General features: G+C 52.1%; 1 protein-coding gene and 1 long non-coding RNA gene across 3 annotated transcripts in view; both read left to right on the forward strand.

Moving 5' to 3' along the window:
• Positions 1–452: 452 nt before the first annotated feature.
• HLX (H2.0 like homeobox) lies at positions 453–8,092 on the forward strand. Its single transcript, XM_055581933.1, has 4 exons — positions 453–1,629; positions 2,429–2,608; positions 3,333–3,517; positions 5,392–8,092. Exons 1-4 carry the CDS (start codon positions 1,038–1,040, stop codon positions 5,890–5,892), a joined length of 1,458 nt encoding a protein of 485 aa, XP_055437908.1. The 5' UTR covers positions 453–1,037; the 3' UTR covers positions 5,893–8,092.
• A 6,176-nt stretch (positions 8,093–14,268) lies between these two features.
• Positions 14,269–23,641, forward strand: part of LOC129652869 (uncharacterized) — a 140,048-nt gene continuing 130,675 nt past the window's right edge. For both annotated transcript variants that reach the window (XR_008714821.1, XR_008714820.1), the window contains exon 1: positions 14,269–14,852. This is a non-coding gene — a long non-coding RNA (uncharacterized LOC129652869). The remainder of the gene's footprint in view (positions 14,853–23,641) is intronic.

Consider the following 23,641-nt stretch of genomic DNA (forward strand, 5'->3'; position numbering starts at 1 on the left):
TGCTCAGTGCCGGGGCACTCGCGTGCGATAGCCCAGGGCAGGGCCGCGCGGGGGCCGGGACCTACGAAAGACTGAGCTTGGTACAGGACACCTACTCTTGGGGATAGAGGCCGACTGGAGAAAAATCGGGCCGAGAGAAGTAAAGAGAGGAGGGAAAACTTGGGGGTCGTCAGCGTTCTAAGGGGCCGGCTTTGTACCCTCGAAAATAGGCAGGAGCACCAGTTTCCTTGAGAGAGCGCTCCAGGAGCGCTGTGGCCGACTCTCCGCGCCTGGTGCCGATTCGGAGCCGTAGAAGTTAGTGGGAGGTTAGGACTCCCTGGAGCAGCGGTTCGGGCCCCTGGTCTTTGCAGAGTGCTCGGCTTACACAGCTCAGCCCACGCGGCAGCAGCAAACAGTTTGGCGTGGCCGAGGCGTGGCCGAGGGGGCGGGACACGCCCCCTTTCCCAGTTCCCCTCCGTTTCCCACTCCCCATTGGTCACCAGCGTGGCCAATGAGCGCTCGGATCGAGGTTCTACCCTGGGTCTGACTCGAAAGCTCCTGCCAAAACTTTGGGAGTTTTTAGAGAGGAGTTTTTTTTCCCCCCCTTTCTATTTTTTTTTTTTTTCAAACTAACGGATTATTATTGTTGTTGTTTTAAATTTAGCTCTTAAGGCTTAGCTGTTTGGGTGTTTCTTTCGGTGCCCGATTCCCGTCTCCCTGGCTTCCCTGGCGTTCGTGCAGCCGCGGCCCCCGCCCGCCTAGCCGCTCCAGAGCCCCTGGTTCGCCTTCCAGCCCGCGGGGAGCGCGGGCGCCGCGCCGCCTTTAAAGTGAGGCCAGGGGCCGAGGCTGTGGCCGGCCGGCCGAGATCCGGCCCTCGCCTCCTCCCTCTGTGGCGCTAGGGCTCCCTGGCCTGTCTGCAGTTCGGACGGAGACGAGTAAGCTGAGCGTCTCCGGCGGGGCTGCCGCCTCCTCCTGGACTTAGCGTTCCTCTCCCCGCGCACCCACCCATCCACCCGGCCGAGCCAGGCCGCGGCGGCCTCTCGGCGCACCCCGCCAGGATGTTCGCCGCCGGGCTGGCTCCCTTCTACGCGTCCAACTTCAGCCTCTGGTCGGCCGCCTACTGCTCCTCTGCCGGCCCCGGCGGCTGCTCCTTTCCTCTGGACCCCGCCGCCGTCAAGAAACCCTCTTTCTGCATCGCGGACATCCTGCACGCGGGTGTTGGGGAGCCCGGGGCGACCCCGGAGGGTCTGGCGGGGGCCTCGGCTGCTGCCCTCACCGCGCACTTGGGATCGGCTCACCCGCACGCCTCTTTCCAAGCTGCCGCCAGATCCCCGCTTCGACCCACCCCGGTGGTGGCGCCCTCCGAAGTCCCTGCTGGCTTCCCTCAGCGACTGTCCCCGCTCTCAGCCGCCTACCACCACCATCACCCACAGCAACAACAGCAGCAGCAACAACCGCAGCAGCAACAGCCTCCGCCTCCACCCCGGGCTGGCGCCTTGCAGCCCCCGGCCTCCGGGTCGCGGGTGGTCCCTAACCCCCACCAGAGCGGCTCCGCCCCGGCCCCCTCCAGCAAGGACCTCAAGTTTGGAATAGACCGCATTTTGTCTGCAGAATTTGACCCCAAAGTCAAGGAAGGCAACACACTGAGAGGTAGGTCTTGGGAGAGAGGCTGCAGGCCTCAGTTCAGGGAACTGACGCACTCGCCGATCCCTGGGGCCGTTTGGGATGCCTTTGAGTGTTTTTAGGATTAAGAACAAGTTGGTAAAATGAGGGAAAAGGAAATGAATTGTAAGGAGACTGTGAAGCATTAGGTTTGAAACTCACTTGCTCTACGTTAAAAAACAAAAAACAAAACCACGAAGAATCCAGGGATGCTTTAAAAACACACAGTCACAGAATCAATATTCATAAAAATGGTTGGTGTAAATATTTGCTCAATGGACTATCATCTGTGTGTCTCTTTAATAACATATCTGGAGAGAGAACAAACTACATTATTGGACAGGAAAAGCCCTTTTGGGGAACATTTTCGCTTCCTTTGGTCTGATTTCTGGTGCAATTCCACCCAAGGATTGTAGATGAACAATACTGACTGAACTCCCCAAGAGGAGAGAGCAGAGTGAGGGCTTCTTTGGGGGGGACGGTTTAGTTCTATGGAATTCTTGGAAGACACCTGAAAGTGTCTTGTTTAGGCCTCTTTGCCAAAAGCCCTTCCTAGTTATACGCATGGATGTGGACCTACAGGGCACACACAGGAACATTTCTTGCACTGCCCTTTGGCCAGTGTCCGGAGAGAGGCGTCTTGGGGGCTGGAGACAGAGGTCTCTCACGACTTCGCTCCAGGAAAGCGGAATGGAGGGGGTGTTGGGCGACAGAGAGAAACAAATCCCAGAGAGTGTGAGTGTGGGTCTGTGGAGGGATAACACCTCTTCTTTTCCCTTGTCCCCAGATCTCACGTCGCTGCTCACCGGCGGGCGGCCTGCGGGGGTGCATCTTCCCGGCCTGCAGCCCTCCGCAGGCCAGTTCTTCGCGTCTCTAGATCCCATTAATGAGGCCTCTGCCATCCTGAGTCCCTTAAGCTCAAACCCGAGAAATTCAGTTCAACATCAGTTTCAAGACACATTTCCAGGTACGGAAACCCTCCCGAGCGCCCGCCTCACGCTTAGGTCGACCGCCACACATCTACTGGAGTTTCACATGCAAGTCGCGGTTTAGCAATCCCGGAGTTGCGGGAGGCTACGGCGCGTCCGGAGAGAAAGCGAAAGATTTCCCAGGAAGCTAGCTCAGTCTTTTGTAGCCTGGGGGATGGGGGAGCTTGGGGAGTCAAGAAAGTGTGTGGGGGGCAGGTGGGGTGATGGAGAAGGGGCTTTCCCTAGTCATTTCTCCCGACAGGGTGGTTTGAAAGTGCAGCAAGTGGTGTTGCTTGTTAACATACACACATTTTGGAATGACCTCAAACACTTGCGCACCTGGGCACGGAAGCGAGTGCACACACGCACGAGTAGAGAATCGAGGCTGTCATCTTTGGATCCTTTAGGCCCAAGGGTTATTTTTGCCCACTCTGAGAATAACCGATGGTCACGCATTCGGTTTATGTCTTTTCTTTGGAATTAACCGACGAAACCCCGGGCTTGTCCACTCCACACTCCTATTAGGCCTTCCGCCTATGGTCTTATGAGCCCTAAGTTTCCCCTTTAGAGAGGCCATTCCGTGCCTGCGTGAAAGAGCTTTCAGAGCCGACTGTTGAGGCAAAACAATTTTAAGCATCGTGTGAGCCCCAGGCGCGCAGGCCGCGGACAGAGCACTAACTGGGCCCTCCTGTCTCTCCTGTTCCGGCTCCCCCCTGCTGGCAGGTCCCTATGCCGTGCTCACGAAGGACACCATGCCTCAGACGTACAAGAGAAAGCGCTCGTGGTCTCGGGCAGTCTTCTCTAACCTGCAGAGAAAAGGTCTGGAGAAAAGGTTTGAGATTCAGAAGTACGTGACTAAGCCAGACCGAAAGCAGCTGGCCGCGATGCTGGGTCTCACGGATGCGCAGGTAAGCCCGCTCCGGCCCCCACGCACAGCCCTTCGGTTGGGCAGCAGCTCGCGGCCTAGCCCCAAGGCCCCTCCGCCCGGCCTGACTCTCCTTTTGCGGGGGAAACACTAAATCTTGAATTTCACGAGACTTCGTGGACTTCTTAACTTGAGAGGGAGAGAGGAAGAGGGTGGGGGGAGAAGGGCAGAAAGAATAGCCCACCCTAAAGATATATGTCACAAGCTGCCGCATGTTTATTTTGGCCAACAAGGGAAAGCCTGTTGCTGAGAAAGCAAATAGGCCGCAGGAGATAATAATTATGTACTCCAATGTGGCGCAGTTGGCCGTAGGGGGCAGTTTCAGAAGAGATAAAAATCCAAAGTCAAGAGATTGTTGTTGTTGTTGTTGTTTCCCTCCTCTTGTCCTCCCCTCCTCCTCCTCCTTCTGCTGCTGCTGGATTGTGAAATCCCCAGTTGTGAGGAAGTGAAAACATCATTTCAAACGGAATTACTTAGCCCCAGTAGGGTGAGAAGTCCACTTGGAGCGGCCACAGTCAGTCCCCTTTTCTAACGGCCTGATGGGAGGGGGGCAGTGAGGAAGAGAAAGAAAAAAAAAGATTTTCTTAGAGCACCTAAGAGCATTACACCAGGTTCTGCCTACTTGAGTTTTTTTTGGTTTGGTTTGTTTTTTAAAAGAAATCTTCAAATAGTGAATCTATTGTGCCTGAATTCAACTTTTTCCTTTTCTCAAGTTCAAGACCTGGATTTTTATTTTTTAATAAAAAATAAAGGTTTTGAAAACTTTATTTTCAAAACTTAAAACTATTTTAAGTTTTGAAAATAAAGAGTCACAGTTCTTCCATACCTCACAGCAGTGGCCCTGGCTTCCTGGGTGCTGAATATTCTGAACAGGGCAGACGCCAAAGGCATTTTTTCACAGCTCCCTTAGCCCACCCCCCCTTCTGTCCTTCATTACACAACTCCCTTCCCCAGCACACACACTGGAAGAGCCCAGCCGTTTTCCACCAGCTGTGGATGTTATTTTTAAAAGGGAAGCTGGGACTTGTGTGAAAGCATTGGGTCCCCCAGGGGATTATATATTTATATAGATTCTCCGAACCATCCCTACCCCCTTCCTCCACTTTGCACAGGTTTAATGCCAGCGTTTTCTGAGCCCTCAGAAGAATTAGTTTATCTCAGGCAGGGGCAGGGTCCTTATCAGTCTCTGAGTACACATACACCAAGAAAATGCTCTTTTACTGAAGGTCCATTGGTGCCCCCATGCCACTGGGATTAACTCTTTGAATCCCCTTCCCCTTGTTTCTCAGGGTTCCTCCTTAAAAAGAAATACTTTTGTACTGACTTGCCTTCAGTAATGGCAGTAGAGGAGCAGCCGACTTAGCAAGGATTCTTAACAGTGGGCTACCAAACCGTTGAAATTGTGTGCAAAATCTTGGGTATATGTGCATTTTTCTGGACCAGGGATCCATAGATTAATCAGATTCGTGGCAGGGGGTGGTCCTGGCTTACATGGGGTTAAGAAGCATCGACTTAGAGTATTGGTGCCCCTAGTTTGAGGGCAAGGTGCAAAGACCTGCCTTTCCAACAAGCATCCAGGTGACTTCAGGCTACAGGTCGGAGGGCCACATTTTGAGAAACGGTTGTAGCGGCTTTCCTAAGCCAGGATCCCTGGTGGTCCCCGTGGTTTCCCTCGGCTGCCTCTGGGTCCCTGCTCCTAGCCCAGTACCTGGCCTGTGGTAGAGGTGCTGGGGACGATCAGTGATTCTTTCCCGCCTTTGGGAGAGGGTCTGGGATGCGCGAGAGTCGGATTGGAGCGAGCCTGCCTCTCATCTCCACGTCCCTTTTTGTCTCCCGGTGCGGCTCGGCGCGTCGCAGGTGAAAGTGTGGTTCCAGAACCGGCGGATGAAGTGGCGGCACTCCAAGGAGGCTCAGGCCCAGAAGGACAAAGACAAGGAGGCGGGCGAGAAGCCGTCGGGCGGAGCCCCGGCCGCCGACGGCGAGCCGGAGGAGCGGAGCCCTAGCCGCTCGGAGGGTGAGGCGGAGAGTGAGAGCAGCGACCCCGAGTCACTGGACATGGCCCCCAGCGACACGGAGCGGACTGAAGGGGCCGAGCGGTCTCTGCACCAAACGACGGTCATCAAGGCCTCAGCGGCCGGCGCCCTCCTGGCCGCCAGCAGCGGAGGCAGTGGAGGCAGTGGCGGCGGCGGCGGCGGCTTCAACTTCGGCGGCCTGAGTAGCGGCAGCACCACCAGCGCCGGGAGCTCCGGCAGTCACAGCAGCGGCGGCGCCTCAGAGCTGCTCCCCGCACCCCAGCCCTCCCTCAGCAGCGCCCCCAAAAGCCCCGAGCCCGTCCCGGCGCCCCTCGGCGGCCTCTAGACTGGACGAGATTGGAGAAGTCCTGCGTGCAGACCCCCAGCCTTCCAGTGTGGGCTGGATTCTGTGCCTACTCTCCAGTGGCGGCGGGGCCCCGGGGTTTGAGACGCAGCGGCGGAGTTTCGCTCATCGCCTCCCCGGGCCGGTGCAGCCCACCCGGCACAGAGCGGAGGCGAGTCAGAGTGCCCCCCACCACCCACCCCAACCGCCACCGCCAGGCTCCCAGCGCCAGATGAACACTCCTGCCCGGATACAAGCAGCTCACACTGTGAAGCATTGGACTAAACAGTTTTCCCCGCACTAGGGGTCACGGTGCAAAGACATGATGCACTTAAGATACCACAAACTTGTAAATAAAATGTTTACTCTGGTTTGTAAAGGCCACTTGGCTTGCTGGGGCGAGGCAGTCCTTAGGGTCTGGGATCTCTGATCTGGACTTTAGCCCGAGGCACTTCTGGGTGCAGCCGCTGGAGGTGGGGGATTAGAGCTTGGGGGGAGCATACTGCAACCCCGGAGCCACCTCTCTGCAGACTTGGGCAAAGGCTTAGAGCTTCCATTAGTCCATAGCCCACGCCAGCTGCCACCATCGATCCAGCGATCTATGCACCAGAGTATGACCTGGGAGCCCTGTCGGCCATAGACTCTGTTAGGCCTGTCCCGCAGATGGCTTCACCAGGAGTGTGTGCACCAGCTTTCCACAGCAGCTGTAAGCAGAGTGTAAGCAGGGTTGATGGAGAAGAGGGTAGTGGGGGACAAGGTTAACCTCTCCAGCGCTGGTACTGGAGTCTAGAGAGGCAATTCCAGGGCAAACCCACCCCTTGCTTGTGGATGGAGTAGGGGGACTGGGCAGGTTTGCAGTGTCCAGAGAAAAGGACCACACACTATCCGCCAGTGGTTAGGGCTGGAAGACTGAGCCTGTGATGATTTTAAAGCTGCCAAAGTATTGCATGGCAAAATGGTGATTTGTTCAAGGTCACTTCCCTTGTCCCAGATTGAGGAGGAGCCCAAACCAGAACTTGGACCTTCTGGCTCATATTTGGTCAGTGAAGGGCCTGAAACACTGCACACCATCTGTACCTCCCCCATCAGCATGTACAGGCACACACACACACACAGGATCTTCCAATAGATGGGTCACTACAGGCGACCATCCCCAAGCTGAGGTGGGATGAAAGTCAGTTTTCCCCTCATACTGCAAATGGAATATAGCAAATCTATTTTTGCCTCCACGCAGCTTCTGGGATGGGCCATTCAATTTTTTCCTCTTTTTTTTTTTTCTGAAAACTTGAAGAGTCAAATCTCTCTCCAAGACAGCCACACCCCTTTCCCTAGAAACTACGAAATGTCTGGAGTTGGTAAAATGTTATTTCAGGAGAGTTTAGAACAAATAGCCCTTGTGGACAAAACCTGATCACCCTGGTCTTTGACACTGAGCTGGGGCGAGGGCATAGCCCTCTTACAGACCCACCATCCATCACAGGAAGCCAGTTGTCCCATGGCTTCTCCCTCCCATGGGGCCCATTGGGAGGGAGAATGTTGCCCCTGAAGAGATGCTGAGGACAGTGAACCTAGGATGCCCCTAGACCCAGCCCTGGTTGGAGCTCCAAGAGGCTCCCTGGTCTGGCTTAGCTGCCTCCCCATTTTGACCCACTTGCTTGAGCACAAAGACTTCTGTTCTAGACTTCTGGGCCCAAGGACACAGTGGAGCCCCCAGATTTAGCTCTCTTTGGCCTGGCTCGGCTGGTTACCTGGACAAGTCCCAGAGTGCAGCCCAGGGATGCAAGGCTGACCATTCCTTGCCTCAGTCAGCCACTCAGTACCCCCAGTGGACCTGAGCTCCTGGAGGAATGTTCACAGTGGGGAGAGGGAACCGCTGGGGTGGTCTGGCCTAGGAAAGATAAGAGAAAGGTAGAGCACCCTGGAAGGGACCTCAAGGTAAATGGGGACATCATCCAGCTGTTATCCCTAAATGGGCCACTTGTTTTGGGGGGTGATGGCAGTCTCACCACTTGGCTGTAAGTCCCAACCCTGAGTTAGGTTGATTCCTTCACACCTTCAGGCACGGGCTCTGCTGCCTGAACTGTAGGATTGTCTCTGTGCCTCTATTTTGCCTTCAGTAGCCAGATTCATTTCTTCCTATTCCCGAAATACTGAAACCGGGACATCCCAGGAACGTTGAATTTTGAGGCACTTAAATGCAGTTCTGGCTGGGAAGGCGAGCTGAGGCGGGGGCGGTGCTTTATGCACACCGCAGCCGCCCCGCCCCTCCTGAAGTCGGCGGGATGCTGCAGGCTCCCAAACCCCGCGCCGCGTGTCTTTGCCTGCGTCCCCAGCTTTTGAAATGCAAGGAAAACGTCGCCCAGGGACTGCAGTAGTGTGATTTCAGGTAGAATTCGTCCTCATCCTGGCCAGGTCCCAGACAGACTAGAGGGCATGATGGAGCTGGAGGGCTGGGAAGAAAATGAGCAGGCAGCGGGAGTCGGGATGCTCGCGGGGCGGGGCGGAGGGTGCGGGAGAGTGTCGTAGGAGGCGCCCCCTCCACAACCACCCCACCTCTCATTCTTGAGATTTTGCACATGAAAATCTGGCGGCTCTCTACTCAAGAAGGGAGTATCATAAGTCCGGGAGAAGTTGAAGTTCGTTTTAAAGAAAAGCCGCCTAGAGGGTCTCTCTAGGCGGGCCGAGTGGCTGGATGGAAAACCCGCATTTTGGGCCAGGCCGCCTCATCCTGGGACTGCTCGCTTGGCCCGGGATACGGGGTTTTTCCCAGTGGCGCTCGATGCTAACAAGAGTGGCCAGGGAGGCTAGAAATTGTTGAACTAAGACCGAGATTTCGCAGGCATGGAAGAGAAGGAAGAGAGCGCAAGGTCCGCGGACCCCAGGCCTGCCGAGATCCTCCAGGCTCGGGCGTGGCGTGATCTGGTGCGCGCGGGCCCTGGAGCTGAGCCGAGACCCCTGCCCCTACCCGCGCGCCCCCCAGGCCTCGCCTTTTGCTCAAAGCAGTAATAACTCTTTGCCCAGAGCACAGCCCCGCCTCGCCAGCCCCGGAGTCCTGGCGGCGCCAAGCCCTCCGAGCAAGGTTACCAAGGCGCAGCTCAGGGCGCGCAGAGAGCTGGCGACCTACGCGCGCCTCTCTGGGACGCGAAGAGGATCTGCTACGCCCTTCGGCTGCACGCACGTGCGCACACACACACAACTTTTTTACACACGGAGGTCAAATACAAATGCACAGGCCCTCCGAGGCACACATAAACGTAGACGCAGACGAGCACGAGGGACCGTCTACTGGCTAGTTCAGGGCTTCGTGAGTAAACCACGCAAATCAAGTTCCGCGTTTTCCTCTAAATGGCCAAGTCAGGAGCCTCACACCGCCTTTCTTTGCCAGTGTGGGTGGGTGGAGCGCTTTCTCTAGAAAAGTTTTCTTGCGCCAAGATTCGCCGACTAAGCACCTGAAAAGAGGCGCCGCGTTCCGCTGCGTTCGTCAGCCTCCGTCGAGGGTGGGCAGGACCGCTACGCTGGGAGGTGTTGGGAGCGTGTAGCCTCGCCGTCCTGTCCCCACCGAGGTTAACACTGTCTGATCCTGCCTCACTTCAAGGGGAGTCTTGAAGCTGTGGCCCGCATACCCGACAAGGAGATCCCCCTGATCTCCCCCTCTCCCCCTCCTCCAGCTTGAATTTGCGTGTATGATGGGTGTGGGGGCAGTAGCTCCCGTTGTCACAAATCCTTGCGCACCTCAGAGGGTCCCGGTGGCTCTACGATCTACCCTGCTCCCTTTAAGTAGGGTCTACATTGGGGTTTGGCAAGGGTTCCAGTGCGCGGCCAGTTTGGGGCAGGTGAGCGCTGAGTGCTCGGCCTGCTGGTCGCTCCTGCTCTAGGTAGCAGAAGCCGAAGTTAGATAACGGGAAGCTGACCCCGGGTTCTCCTGTAACCACAATCTCCGGGAACTGTGGGGTCCCCTGCAGCAGGGGATTTTCTACGGGCGTTTGAGTCTTGAGCTCTAGCTTGTTGAGCTTTAACCTGTTCCAGGATCTGACCCACCGAAGACCTCAAACAGACTCTCGGAGTGCAGGATGCGCCTTGCACGACACTGAAGCAAGCAGTGGGGAGAAGTCAGAGGCTGAGGTCCTCGCACCCTCCTCCGGTTTGAGCGCGCCCTAGATTCCCTCCTCCTTCGTCCTTTCTTAAGAAGGAAGAGCGGGTAGAGGTGCTGAGAGCTCAGGCCTTTCCTTACGACGCAGTGATGTTACTTCAAGATGCCGGCTGCTGCTGCTGCTGCTTAGTCGCTTCAGTCGTGTCCGACTCTGTGCGACCCCATAGACGGCAGGCCACCAGGCTCCCCCGTCCCTGGGATCCTCCTGGCAAGAACAAATGGAGTGGGTTGCCATTTCCTTCTCCAATGCATGAAAGATGCCCGAGAGGACCCTAAATGCTCAGGGCTCTCGGATCCCCTCCAGTTTAGTCTGGAGTGGAGTGGGGGTAAGGGGGTTGCACACTCCGTGGTCTTTGTGAAGATGTAACTACTGGGTTTTAAGCAGGACTTTAACTGCAGATGGTCGCGGGTGGGGTGGTGGGGGGAGATACATCCCGGTTTAGTGTGCTCATATCTGGCCCACAGCCACACCTTCGAGGTTGCGGTGGGATTGGCCGGCGTGCCAAAGACCCGCCTTCTCCGCGGCGGCTTCTTTTCGGAGTATCAAAACCTGCAGCGCCCCCTGGGATTCCCAACTACTCACACCTGGTGCACTTCCTAAGATAACAGTCTCCCATCCCACCCGGTTCTAACGGAGAACATACTCTGAGAGGCCAGCTGCGGCCCTCCGAGTTTAGAGAAGCCCTAGGCCCCTGGGTTCCTTAGCTGCCTTGCTCTCATTCACTTTGGGAACGAAGATGAAAAGTCCCCGCAGGTGCGATTACTTCATTTTAAAGGATGAGGCCACGAAGGTCAGGAGTCTTGACGTTTGCCCAGTTCCTCTAGAGAATGAGTGCCAACTCTCGGTCTGGCCGTGGGGTTAGTGCTTCTTAAGGTGCCAAAGGAGAGGGGTCCTTCAAGAGCCGCAGGTCTGGGCTTCCCCGGGGATTGACACCCCTGCCCTTCAGCCTGCACCCCCTAGGTACAGGCTTAGCTTTGCTTATAGTGTCTAAGACCCCCGGCCGCGCCCTGTTCACAGAATACCTCCTCATCCTTGGTGCTTTTCCGCTTTCGTCGATCGTTGCTGATGGTTGGGATTCTGGGCAGCGCAGGGTGCCAGGTCTGATGGTGGCTACCCAGCCACACCGACTCCTCTCTTCCCTGCTCTTGGACCTGGTCCCATCCGGGGCAGATAATTGATCATCCCTCTTTTGAGCACCACCTGAGGTGCACTCAGAGCTGGCAGCTTGGGTGACCCCAATGAACACTTTCTGGGAATCCGGTATGGGAAGAGGCTGGCGGGTGGGACACCAAGTCGTGCGTGTCAAAAGGAGCACACATACCTGATCCCAAGCCCGAATATGGGAAGCCAAACTAGCCCAAGAAACATTGATTCATTCACTAATAACTAACGGCAAGACTTTGGGAAATAAATCATTTGACTTTCAGTTTCCTCATCTGTACAGCAGGAAATGAAATTACCTGAGGAGATAAGCAAAGTTACCTAACTTATAAGTCATCGACAATTAATTGCATTATCAAATGTGAAATGAGAATAGTGAGCGGCATCAAATCAACGCTCTAGGCTTAGATGTTATTATATTCATTCATTTGTTTATCCATTGCAGTATTTGAGGTCCTTGGAGGTATTTGCACAGTTGGAAAAAAATGCATGACCATCCCTACTTTCCAGAAAATTAAATGCATAGGCAGATCTTTAATGTGGTGCAGACACAGTATCCCTGGGGAAATCCTTTAAGGAGTAGCCCAGAGTGTTTGGATGTGCTGCTAGATGACAGCAGGGGTTGCCTTGCAAGATGCCCACTGACACCTCTTCCTCTTGGTACTCCTGGCACTGTGCTCTGTGCACACAGCAGGAGCCCCATAGGACTCTTGTGGGTGTGGTTGGGACTTTCCTTTGGGAGTTGGAAGGGAAAGAAGCTAGAATTTTCTGACACTTTGGCTTTAAAGGAAGTGTCAGGGGCCCAAGGAGGGAAAAATATGTGCCCGCTGCTGAGATCATGTCAGGACACATGGAACTTCAGGAATTTTTTTTAATGTTCTTAACTGACTGCGTACAGGGAGGGTGTTCAAAACGGAAACCGGACATCAATTCTCCTTTTAAACAGGGAAAGGCACTTGAGCGCCTGGCTGGGCTCTGCTGCGCGGTTGGAGAAATTTTACAGCTATGGCAGAACTTAGCACAGGGAAGGCTCCTCAGAAAGTGTTTATTGAATAAACGAATAACACAATTACTGCTCCCCTTGTGATTATTTATAGACTCAATAGATTCTATACAATGTGATCGTCTCCTTAGCATTGTGAACACAGGAGGAAGCTAAGAACAAAGTACGGAGTTACAGAGCGGTGACCCCGGGAGGAGTGGACTTGGAAGCCCTCAATCATCTGGCTGAGTATACACACAAGGGTCCGCGATACTAAGGCCGTCACAGAGCAGCGAGAAAACGAATTCACGAGCAGCGCTCAACACAGCTGTTAGCTCCAGGTCATCCCGGCAGTTGCGCATAGATGGACACCGTTGGCCGCATCTCGTAAGTTGAATGACTCGTCCACAGTCATGTTGCTAGCGGTCGGCAGAAGGATCAAAACTGAAGCCATCGAGGCTTTCTGTGATTCCTTCGGACCCCACTCGGGCCTCGCGGCGCAGGGCGCTGGGGCTTACGGGAGCATCTCTGGGATCAAGGAAAGGTAGCGCAGAGCCAGAAAGACGGGGTGATGAGCTGACTTCAGTGAATCTGCACCTCTCCCTCTGCTGGGAAGCAGCGTTGGCTATGTGGTGGGATTCTGGAGCTACCCTCACGACCCCCTTACTCGCGTCGGACGATTTTCGGGTCAGTGAATTTCAGCCTCACTTAGATTAGTCAGGGCTGTTTATTTGTATTTGTCAGAATCGGGGTGAAGAGTGCACACCGCATAGTTCCTAACACGTGATGGGAGCTCAAAAAGTGAGCAGATGAAGAAATGAACGAGCAAATAAACTAATGCGTGAATAAAACTGCGCCTCTAGCGATCCCCACAGGCAAGGGTCGCTGCATCCAGCTATTTTCTGGATCCCTCCATGGAGAGAATCACAGGCCGTGCACTCCTTCCAAGGCAGTGTCCACGAGGCGCCCCGCGGGCCAGTCTTCCACCTTCCCCCTCCCCCGCCCCCTCCGCAAGCAGATACCGCTCAAAGCTTCAGGCTTCGGGGAGTCACCTGACTCCGCCCCGTTCTCCACTCTTTTGGGTCTAGTGGAGGGTCCCGAGTCCTCTGTCTTCTTGGATACTTAACCCGCCGGCCAAGCCCCGAGGCCAAGGTCAGGGCCCTCAGGCCTCGAAGTCGCCTAGGTTGGTCCAGACATCTGCCCCGCGCGGGTGGGCAGCGCCGGGGAGCTCGTCCTTGTAAGGCTTCCTCCGGGTTCTCCGCAGCGAAGTAAACCAGATCTCCTGGACCCTGCCTCCCAGCAGAGTCCCCGCTGCCTGTGCTAGCTTCTGTCCTGCACGCCAAGAGCGCAGTTTTGTGGTTGAACAAATGGGATGAAAAGCTAGGGTAGAAAAAGGAGTCAGATACACAGTTTAAAAATTGAATGAAGAGTATGATTTAAGCTTTCCCATTTCCTTCGGATTAACACTCCCTTATCCTCCTCTGCGCTTTGGACATCCCCACCCCTTCCCATTTTTTCCCCCCTCTCCTCTCCCTGTGCTCCGACCTTCCGTTGTTCCTGAGATGGTTCAAGGCTCCACTCAGGACCTGAAAGGGAGCTGGGCCAGGCTGGCTTGGTTCCGGGGCCATTATGGGGGACAAGGTGAGCGGCAGGGTATGTGACATTACAGGAGCGATATGCCTGCATAGGTGGTGGCTCCAGCCTCGTCTATGAACCAAAATATAACGAAAGACAGTGATTTTCATCATAATTTAAAAAAAGGAATGGGTTCCTAAAAACAAAATAAAAGACCCTCAAGGGTGACTTCCTCCCCAGAGGCACTGTTTAGGAACCGAGGACGATGTGCCTGCGACCTACGGGCCGTCCGTAGCCTCCTGGTCATCCATCATCGCCCGCGCCTGCGATGTGAGCCCTAACTACGTGCTGGGCGGGTTCTGGTTTAGGGACTGGCGCCCGCGCAGGCTGCAGCAATCTGAAGGCTCCTGGAGGTATGTCCTCCGAACCCAAAGTTTGAGAAGCCGGAACCTTCCTTTGTCACCTCTTTTTCACCCTTTTCGGTTTTCCTATCACAGAAGAATGGTCTTGGGGAGACCGATCTCTACAAGTGAGGATTGTTATTAAACGATCACCACTATACCATCATTACACCGCTAATCTCTTCTGGCTGGAGATGCCTCGTTATTCGCGGTTTGCAATCATCCACAGTCCAGGCGTGCAAGTGAAAATGGAGGAAGCAGATGCGATCCTCGCCCACTCTTTAAGCGGGAATTGACAATCTCGCATCTCATTTACCCTTCTCAGCAACACTAGGCGGGAAGACACTGTTCTTCCTTTTTTTTTTTTTTAAATAGGGTAAGACGTAGAGATGGGGTAATTTGATCCAGGTAGGTACTCGACTAGGAGGGGGCGTGGCCGAGCCTCTGACCCTGAAACTCACAATTTCTTGATCCAATTACTGAGCTGGTGGGCTTCTGGGAGTCTCTCTACAAAGCAAACGTTCAAAGAAAACCTTTGTTCTCTTTTATGATGAACTTTTGGGATCCTTCTATCCAATATCCACCTTAAATTGTGAATGTCGACGCAACCACGCAGAAATCTGTTAAGATTCCAGTCACTTCACCTCCTGGGAGAACGCATGCCAGGTGGATAGCGGAAGACCACCACAGGAGGTGAGGGCCTACCACAAAAACAACGCTAAGCGACTGATCCCCACGTGCACGGTTCTCCTTCACCTCCAGTGAGAGGTGGTCTTGAAGTCAAAGACACTTTCCCCTCCGCGCTCCGAGTCACCTCGTCCTCGTTCCATCCTCTGCTGGCCTCCCCCAGGTCTCTTCCGTCTCCCGCGCCGCTCCATCTCTCCAACCCAACCTCCTCGGCTGCGTAGAGGAGACTCCTGGAAGCTGTGGCCCGGCTCCTAGCGCTGCTATGCAGCCCTTGCGGCCGCAGAGCGGAGAGGCGACCCGGACAGGCGCCGCCGCGGCTCCCAGCAGCGCTCTGCTGCCCGCCGCAGTCCCCCCGGCTCGAGTAAGGGGCCCAGCGCGGGGAGTCGGCGAGAGGCGGGCGGACCCCGGCTTCCGAGAGCCGCGCCGGGCGGGGCTGGAAATTTATGGTCTGTGTACAGTTTCTGGCTCCAGAGGCCAACGCACCAGCAGGATGGGGCCCTGTGAGCCGAGGCCGCGAACTGGGGCGGCAGGCACAGGGCCATGTATGGTACCCACGAGTCTCCTTCCCGTCTCGCTCAGGCCACGAACCTCCCCCCGAGGGCGCGGCTGAAAACGAAAGTCCGGCGGGAGGTGGGCTCGAACCTAGGACACCAGCACCCCGAAGCGTGAGCGGGGGGCGCGTCTATACTGGGGGTTTGGAATCGCGCCCTGGGCGCGGGTGGGACTGCAAGCCCAGCGTAAGGCTAAGTGATGCGCTGTGCGAACAGCTCACGGGTCCCTTCGGTCGCTTCCTCCTGGCGTCACGTCGGGGCCTAGACTCAGTCCTCGGCCCTTCGACCGGTGGCAGATTAAAGGGAGCATCAAAAAGCCAGACTAGGTGAGAACTGGGGCCTTGGGTACCGACGGAGGTGCGAAGATGGTGCGGGCGACCAGCCGGGCGGGGAGACTCGGTAGATGTCTGAGCGCTCACACTTCATTCTTACTGGGTTAGCACCAAGAGTGTCTGGTCACACTGGCCCTCATGAACTGTGAGCACGGGGCCAGAGCAACACAGGTCCCTTTATTCATGTTGTCATCAGGGCTGGGGTCATGCAGTGTAACCGCGTGACCAGCCATCTGTAGGGGCGGCTTAGCCTAACATAGTTCAACCAATAAAACCGGGAACGACTTTTCAATTAACACGTAGAAAATTGTGGCGTGCTTCCATGTCAGGCGCTGTTCTAAAAACTTCCTATGTATTAACTCATTTGCTTTTTACCAAACTCCGGTTAGGTGATGTCTTATATTATCCCCATCTTACAGATGAGTAAACTGTGGCAAAATATATTTAATAGACTTTTCGAAGGACACCCGTTAGCAAGATGAGTCGGGAGTAATTTACATCTCCCTTTCTCCATAGCCTACACTATCTAAATCATCTATAGTACTACTGAAACAAATACTTATGTCGAGTAATGGGTCATGCAGGTGCCAGGGTGCTGAATTGCCTCAGAAATCCAGAGTTTCCCATTCCTAGTGTTTCTGCAAAGGGGTAGGACACTCATCCTGGCTCTCAGAGCTTGGGGCTCTCAAGGTCAGGCCAGCAGGGTGGCAGAGTGTGGTAAATACCAGCCATCTAGCAATTACCACCCGCACCCGCCCCTCATGGTCCCCCTCCCCCCTGCCCCTCCATCGTGTTAATTCCAGTAATAATTGTGCCTCTCTGGGGCCGGGTCTCTGTACCCTAAAACTCTCCTGGACCCCAGTTTTGGTTACAACGCATGCTCCGGGATGCGGAAGGCCATTTAAGTATGAGGCACCTTGAGGTTTCTGCAAGGGCAACTAATTATTCTTATCAATGGTGTCTTTACTTTGCCTGGGGGATGTGAGGGGTCATACCTCTGAAGCTTTAGCACCTCAGATTTAGTGGGTCCTGGGATAGGAACATGGCATTGACAAAGGTGGCAATTTATTGGAAAATAGGTGAAGAGATAGGAGTGAGAGGAGCAGGGTGGTTTATGGAAGAACAGTGTGGGTGAACAAAGAACAAGAAATAGGAGAAATAAGATAGAAATCATGAAAATGAGGGGAAGTTTGAAGCATTTCTCGCATTTTTTTTTTTTTAAGGAGATGGGTGGGGTTGACACAACTGGTTTGGGGCTGGGCCATAAATTAATAGATTTATTCCTCAATCAGGAAAAAGCCATTAAGATTTTCTTGGCTTCGTCTGTGGGAAAATAATTTCTTTGATTGAGTTGCCCCAGAAGACCCTCTGAAGCCCTCTCCTCCCCACCTGGAACAGCCTTCCCTTTCCTGCCTGCCGGAAGGAGGGGAGAAGGGGAGACTCCAGGGAGAAGAGGCCTTTCCATCTTTTCCAGCATCTTGAATTTCACTTTGTGCGTTTCTTTCTACTTCTTGATTTGATCCCCAGTGCTTTGGAGACTTGGAACCTCAGAGGGAAAATTCTCCTGCAGCAAACCCAGCCACTGTCTCTGGTCTCCTTCCCTAAGGTCCTCTGGGTTGATCCAGACTGGGCCCTTGGCCTCTCGCCCGCCCCAGCATGCTGAGGACTCTGGGCCCATGAGCAAGAGAAACCAACTACAGAGGCTAGGGGCAGGGGCAGGGGTGGTGGTGGGGTGGGGGTGGGAGGGGTGTGGGGTGGGGAGGGGGCAGAAGGAGCCCCAAGGCAGGGTGGATGGAGCATTGTCCTGAGCCTGGAATTGCTGAGCTCTTTTTGTCAGTCCTTTAAGACTCCAAAGGTGGTCCAGCACCATTAAGGGTCTCTGAGACCTTTTCCGAGAATCCCTGAGGGCAATACTATTTTCACAATATAGGGTTATTGATGTTTCTGCCAGTGTGCAATGGAGTTTCCTCAAAGCCACAGTAGGCGTAGTGACCTCATGGCTCTGATGGCCGGTGCAATGCATTCATGTTCTAGTACATTTCAAGATGTACTTCTAGAACACTTGGGTTAGCATCTCTACCTGTGTTGAGTGGTTATTTACATCTAAATTAATTTAAACGAAATGAAATATTCATGTCCTCAGCTGCATTCCCACTGGTCAATAGCCACATGTGGCCAGGGGCTGTCACGTTGGACTATGCAGATAAAGAATATTTTCATGATCATAGGAAGTTCTATGGGACAGCACTAATCTACAAGGTAAATGTAAAAACACACTCACACAAACAAATGCACAGATGGCCTTTCGAATCCTCAATTTTTAAGATGGTTAAGAAGTTCTGAGGCTAATAATGTTTGAGATCCATCCCTTAGAGCATCTTCAAGGTCACATGTTTGACATAGGCATTGAAAGTAGAGAGGCTAAATTTGAGCCTGGATTCTTCACTTACTATCTTCATGATCTTGGTCCATTTTCCTAACTCTGAGTTCTGTAAAATGGGGGAACAGTTCTCAATAATAAACTGTGGAGAGGCAGTTTGTATAGCTGGTCATGAAGAGCATAAAGTGAATGAGCTCATATCTTAACTCTGCCCAGCTGACTCTGAGTTTGAAAACTTCTCCATGGGTCACTTCCCTTATGAGAAAATTGGAATAATAATAACAGTAATAATAATACTACTACCCTACCTATAGTATTGTTGTGAGAATTACATTAGATAAGTGAAAAACACTCAAGAATCAGTAACTGGCACATTGAAATTACTACTACATATGTGATGATATTATTATTAATATGATTACATATACAAGTCCAAACCTTACTTGGTGACAATGAAAGTTAATTCTCCTCCCCTTTCAGTTATAGACACACACACACACACACACACAACACACACACACACACACAAACACAGTTGTGGTAAAATACACATGTAATATTTACCAGATTAACCATTTTGAAGTATATAGTTCAATAGTGTTAAGATATCCAGTTTCCATAATTTTTTCATCTTGCAAAACTGAAATTCTATAGCCACTGAAAAGAACTTCCTATCAGTAGTATTTTTATGTTGATGTGAATTAGACTTCAAGTTTTGGCATTTTAGTCTATGCTTTTGACTAAGTACTAACCATTCCAATTAAGAAATCAATTAGTTGTTCAGAATAGCTGAACTGTTTGGGAAGGGACAACCAGAGTCCCCCAGATGTAGTCAGGCTCCACTGAATATGCTATTTCCATTGATTCCTCTGTCTTTAACACCCTGGATCCCAACAGCCCCCTCCTGACTGAGCTCTGAATACAGCCTGGGAGTGTCCCCTCAATGACTGCTCATCTTGGTTCTTGGGACTTAAGGATGGCTGGTGGGTTAAGTCACTGAATCTTTGAAATACTTTCCAGGAAGTATTGGAAAGCTTGATATTGCACTAACAGATAAAAAATAAGTTCAAGGTTAGTCTCTGGTTGCATCTCTAGGGCCTGATGAAGGTTAATGATCATGAGGAGGACAAAAATCAGAATATTTAGTGATTCTTTTGATACAGTGGGCAGGAGAAGAGAAAAAATTATTCCCTAAAAATCTCAGTAGTCAGTAAAAAGAATTCAGTACTTCCTTTGGGTAGCATTTATCTCTCTTCAAGGATTTAATTCTTTGCAATTTTTTATTAAAAAAATAAATGTTTCAGTGTGACGTTTCAATTGAAAATGTTGGATAAATACAATAGGTGTACTGAGTAGGATGCTTTCAGAAGCAAGTAAAAGAGAGCTCAACCTAAGATAGCATAACCAATAAAAGCAACCAATCTATTGCTTCCCATGATTGAAAAAAGGTATAGTGGCAGAGTCAATTTCATGCACAGTTTGATGAGGGCTCTGGTTCTGTTTACTGTGGGTTTCTCACCTTTTTGCTGTATTTACTGCATGCTCAACCTGGCTTCCCTCCTGGTATCAAGGCCTCCCTCACAGCTATAGAAACTATACCACGTTGAGTAAGAAACTGTCTGTAACACAGAATTCCCAGAAAAAGGCCTGGATGGACTGGCTTAGTGCACACACTCCTTTCCCCAGTCATGACGGTCAGAGAAAGGGAACATCTGCTTGCATTTGCCTAGGTGGCCTCTTTAGTCCTGACAACAGGGATCCCTGAAAGCACATTGGGAGGGGTGCATTTGGAAAGGCTGAGAGAGAATCAACATTGAAGTGACAATACAGGAATCCTCTACTGTGTGTATCTTCGTTTAGGGCACAGTTCAGTTGCCATCTTATTGCTCATGATTAAGTTCACTTCTTTTGTCATAGCTGTGTGCTTCATGGGTGTAGAAGGAATGCTTGGCCCACCTGGAGGGGTATTCAATAGCAGACGTCTTTCCAACCTTCAGATAATGGCTTTTCCCCCAACTCCTCCCCCCATCTTTAACATTGTTCCCACTGTCAACAATGCCCATGTTGTGCTCTTATAGATGCTGTGATTTATCTTTGCCTTGGAGATTTGTTAAAAATCCAGATTTCTACTGCTTTTCTACCAGATTCTGCCTTACTAGGTCTTGGATAAGATGATGACTGGATATTTAACAGGGTATCTAGGTGATTCCTCTTATCAGGCTAGTTTCAGTTCAGTTCAGTTCAGTTCAGTCACTCAGTCATGTCCGACTCTTTGCCACACCATGAACCGCAGCACACCAGGCCTCCCTGTCCATCACCAACTCCCGGAGTTACTGAAACCCATGTCCACTGAGTCAGTGATGCTATCCAACCATCTCATCCTCTGTTGTCCCCTTCTCCTCCTGCCCTCAATCTTTCCCAGCATCAGGGTCTTTTCAAATGAGTCAGCTCTTCGCATCAGGTGGCCAAAGTATTGCAGTTTCAGCTTCAGCATCAGTCCTTCCAATGAACACCCAGGACTGATCTCCTTTAGGATGGACTGGTTGGATCTCCTTGCAGTCCAAGGGACTCTCAAGAGTCTTCTCCAACACCGCAGTTCAAAAGCATCAATTCTTCGGCACTCAGCTTTATTTATAGTCCAACTCTCACATCCATACATGATCATTGGAGGCTAGTTTAAGAAGTGGTGAACTAAAATTGGTTTTTCTCTTTGCACTGGCTGCTGGGGAGCTTAGCTAATTCCTGATCTAATTGCTGAGAAGTGTTCAGTGCTGTACACTTTTGGATCCTAATATTGGTCTTAACATCAATTTTCTTTTATTCATGTTTGCTTTGATTTGCTCCTGATTTTTCTCAGTGAACAAAATCTTGTTGTACCCTATATTTTTTGATATTATATCTTAAATTCTTTTTGAGTGAAGTGGAATATATCAGATAGGATTCTGGCAGGAAACAGAAGATACGCAGCAGATTTTTGGAGACTTTTTCAACAGGGACTATGTACTGTGGTGTGGGCAGGGTTAAGAGAACCCTCAAGAGATGTGGAGGATCTAGTAACAGCTGGGAAACCATTCCAATCTCAGGTCTAAGGATTGAATAGTGCTTATCGCTCAGTCGTGTCCAACTCTGTGACTCCATGGACTGTAGCCCTCCAGGGTCCTCTGTCCATGGGATTCTCCAAGGAAGAATACTGGAGTGCATTGTAATTTCCTTCTGCAGGGGTTCTTTCTGACCTAGAAATTGAACTGGGGTCTCTTGCATTGCAGGTTGATTCTTTACCATGTGAGTAACCAGGGAAGACTCTTGAGAGTCCCTTGGACTGCAAGGAGATCCAACCAGTCCATCCTAAAGGAGATCAGTCCTGGGTGTTCTTTGGAAGGAATGATGCTAAAGCTGAAACTCCAGTACTTTGGCCACCTCATGCAAAGAGTTGACTCATTGGAATAGACTCTGATGCTGGAAAGGATTGGGGGCAGGAGGAGAAGGGGACCACAGAAGATGAGATGGCTGGATGGCATCACTGACTCGATGGACCTGAGTTTGGGTGAACTCCGGGAGTTGGTGATGGACAGGGAGGCCTGGCCTGCTGCAATTCATGGGGTAAAAAAGAGTCGGACACGACTGAGCGACTGGACTGAACTGAACTGAACCAGGGAAGCCTCCCTAAGGAATGGGGAGGTGTATTATTAATAGTTTCCTAGGCCTACTGTCACAAGTGACTACAGACTTAGTGATTTAAACAAAAGAAGTTTACCCTGTTGCACTTGTAGAAGCCAGAAGTCTGAAGTAAGTTTCCTTGGGCTAAAGACAAGGCGTTGGCAGGACCTGTTCCTCCGGAAGGGTGCAGGAGGAAACCCACCCTTTGCCTCTTTCGTCTGCTGGTGGGTGCTGGTCTTCCTTGGCTTGTGTCTGTGTCACTCTGACTCTGCTTCTTTGGTCACACAGCCTCTTCTTCTGCGTCAGGCTTCCCTCTGCCGTCCTCTTATGAGCACACTTGTTGCATTTGAAGCCCACCCAGATAATCCAGGATAATCTCCCTTCAAGATCCTTAATCACATCCACCAAGTCCCCATTGCCATAGAAAGTAGCATTCAGAGTTCTAGAAATTAAGAACTAGCTATCTTTGGGGGCTTTCCAGGTGGCACTAGTGGTAAAGAACCTGCCTGCCAATGCAGGAGATGTAAGAGATGCAAGTTCCATCTCTGGGTCAGAAAGATCCCCTGGAAGAGGGCACAGCAACAACCCACTCCAATATTCTTGCCAGGAGAATCCCATGGACAGAGGAGCCTGATGGGCTACAGTCTATGGGGTTGCAGAGTTGGACACAACTGAAGCGACTTAGCATACATGTGTGCATTTTTGGGGGGGCCATTGCTAAATCTCCCAAATAATGAATGGGGCTGCTGGAGCCTGGAACTGGGGGAAGAGAGGACACCCAGCTGTGACGTGGATAGATGGCATGGCCACCATCATAATGGTGTCTCTTGTCCCCAGAGGGAGGGAGCAGAAGGAAAAAATACTCTTTATTTTAGGGTAGTTTAAAAAAATAAATAATTTGACTGTACTGGATCTTAGCTGTGGCATGTGAACTCTTAGTTGCTGCATGTAGGATCTAGTTCTCCAAACAGGGATTGAACCCCAGGCCCCCTGAATTGGGAATGTGGAGTCTTAGCCACTGGACCATCAGGGAAGTCCTAGGAGAAATTCCCTTACCTCCATTTTCTCACCCCACATCCTTGCTGCACCCCATTAGCCAAGGAGAGAGATGAGATTCCTAGGAGTCAGCCTCTTGGGTACAGGGAAGGGCAGAGCACAGAATGAGTCTGGAAGATAACCAGCCTGCATACAAACACCAGCCCAGCGCTGAGCTGCAGGCTTGGTCGCAATCATGATTGGGTTGTGTTTCTAGGAGGAGGGTCTTGTGCTCAGACACATGCTCCAGTGTTCCCATGGAAATCTTGAGTCTGGGCCCTTCCAGTTAAGTGGAGTTGGTTTCAGAGATTTGACGCCAAGTCTCAGTCCAGGTTTTGGGTTTCTCTTTGTTATCCCCCAGGCCCTTGTCTAAGGTAGAAAAGGGCTGTTGGGTTGACATTAAAGGGACTGAGCGGTAATAGGATCCCAGGGGTTCAGGAAACCACACTCTGAAATCAGCACCAGTCTCTTTTTCCATCAGAAGGTTTCAGTCCCAGGAAATTATGCTGTCTATCTTGTCTTCAGTAACCCATGCTGTTCTGGAGACGGGCAGAGGGTTCTGACAGCTTGCACACCGTAGCTGCCATTTACACAGAGAAATTTAAAACTGAACTTGGATCAGCAAGAGGGTGGGGCCAGGCCTGTGTGATGCTGCACGAGCCCATGGTGCCGCAGCTGTCTGTAGAGCAGCCCCAGCCCACCCATTTCACAGCCTTTGCATGAATGCTTCTGTCATGTCCAACTCTTTGTGATCCTGTGGACTGTAGCCCACCAGGCTCCTCTGTCCATGGAATTCTCCAGGCAAGAACACTGGAGTGGGTTAGGGATCTTCCCAACTCA

The sequence above is a fragment of the Bubalus kerabau genome, chromosome 5 (genome assembly GCF_029407905.1).
Source record: "Bubalus kerabau isolate K-KA32 ecotype Philippines breed swamp buffalo chromosome 5, PCC_UOA_SB_1v2, whole genome shotgun sequence".
In the NCBI taxonomy this organism is placed as follows: domain Eukaryota; kingdom Metazoa; phylum Chordata; class Mammalia; order Artiodactyla; family Bovidae; genus Bubalus; species Bubalus kerabau.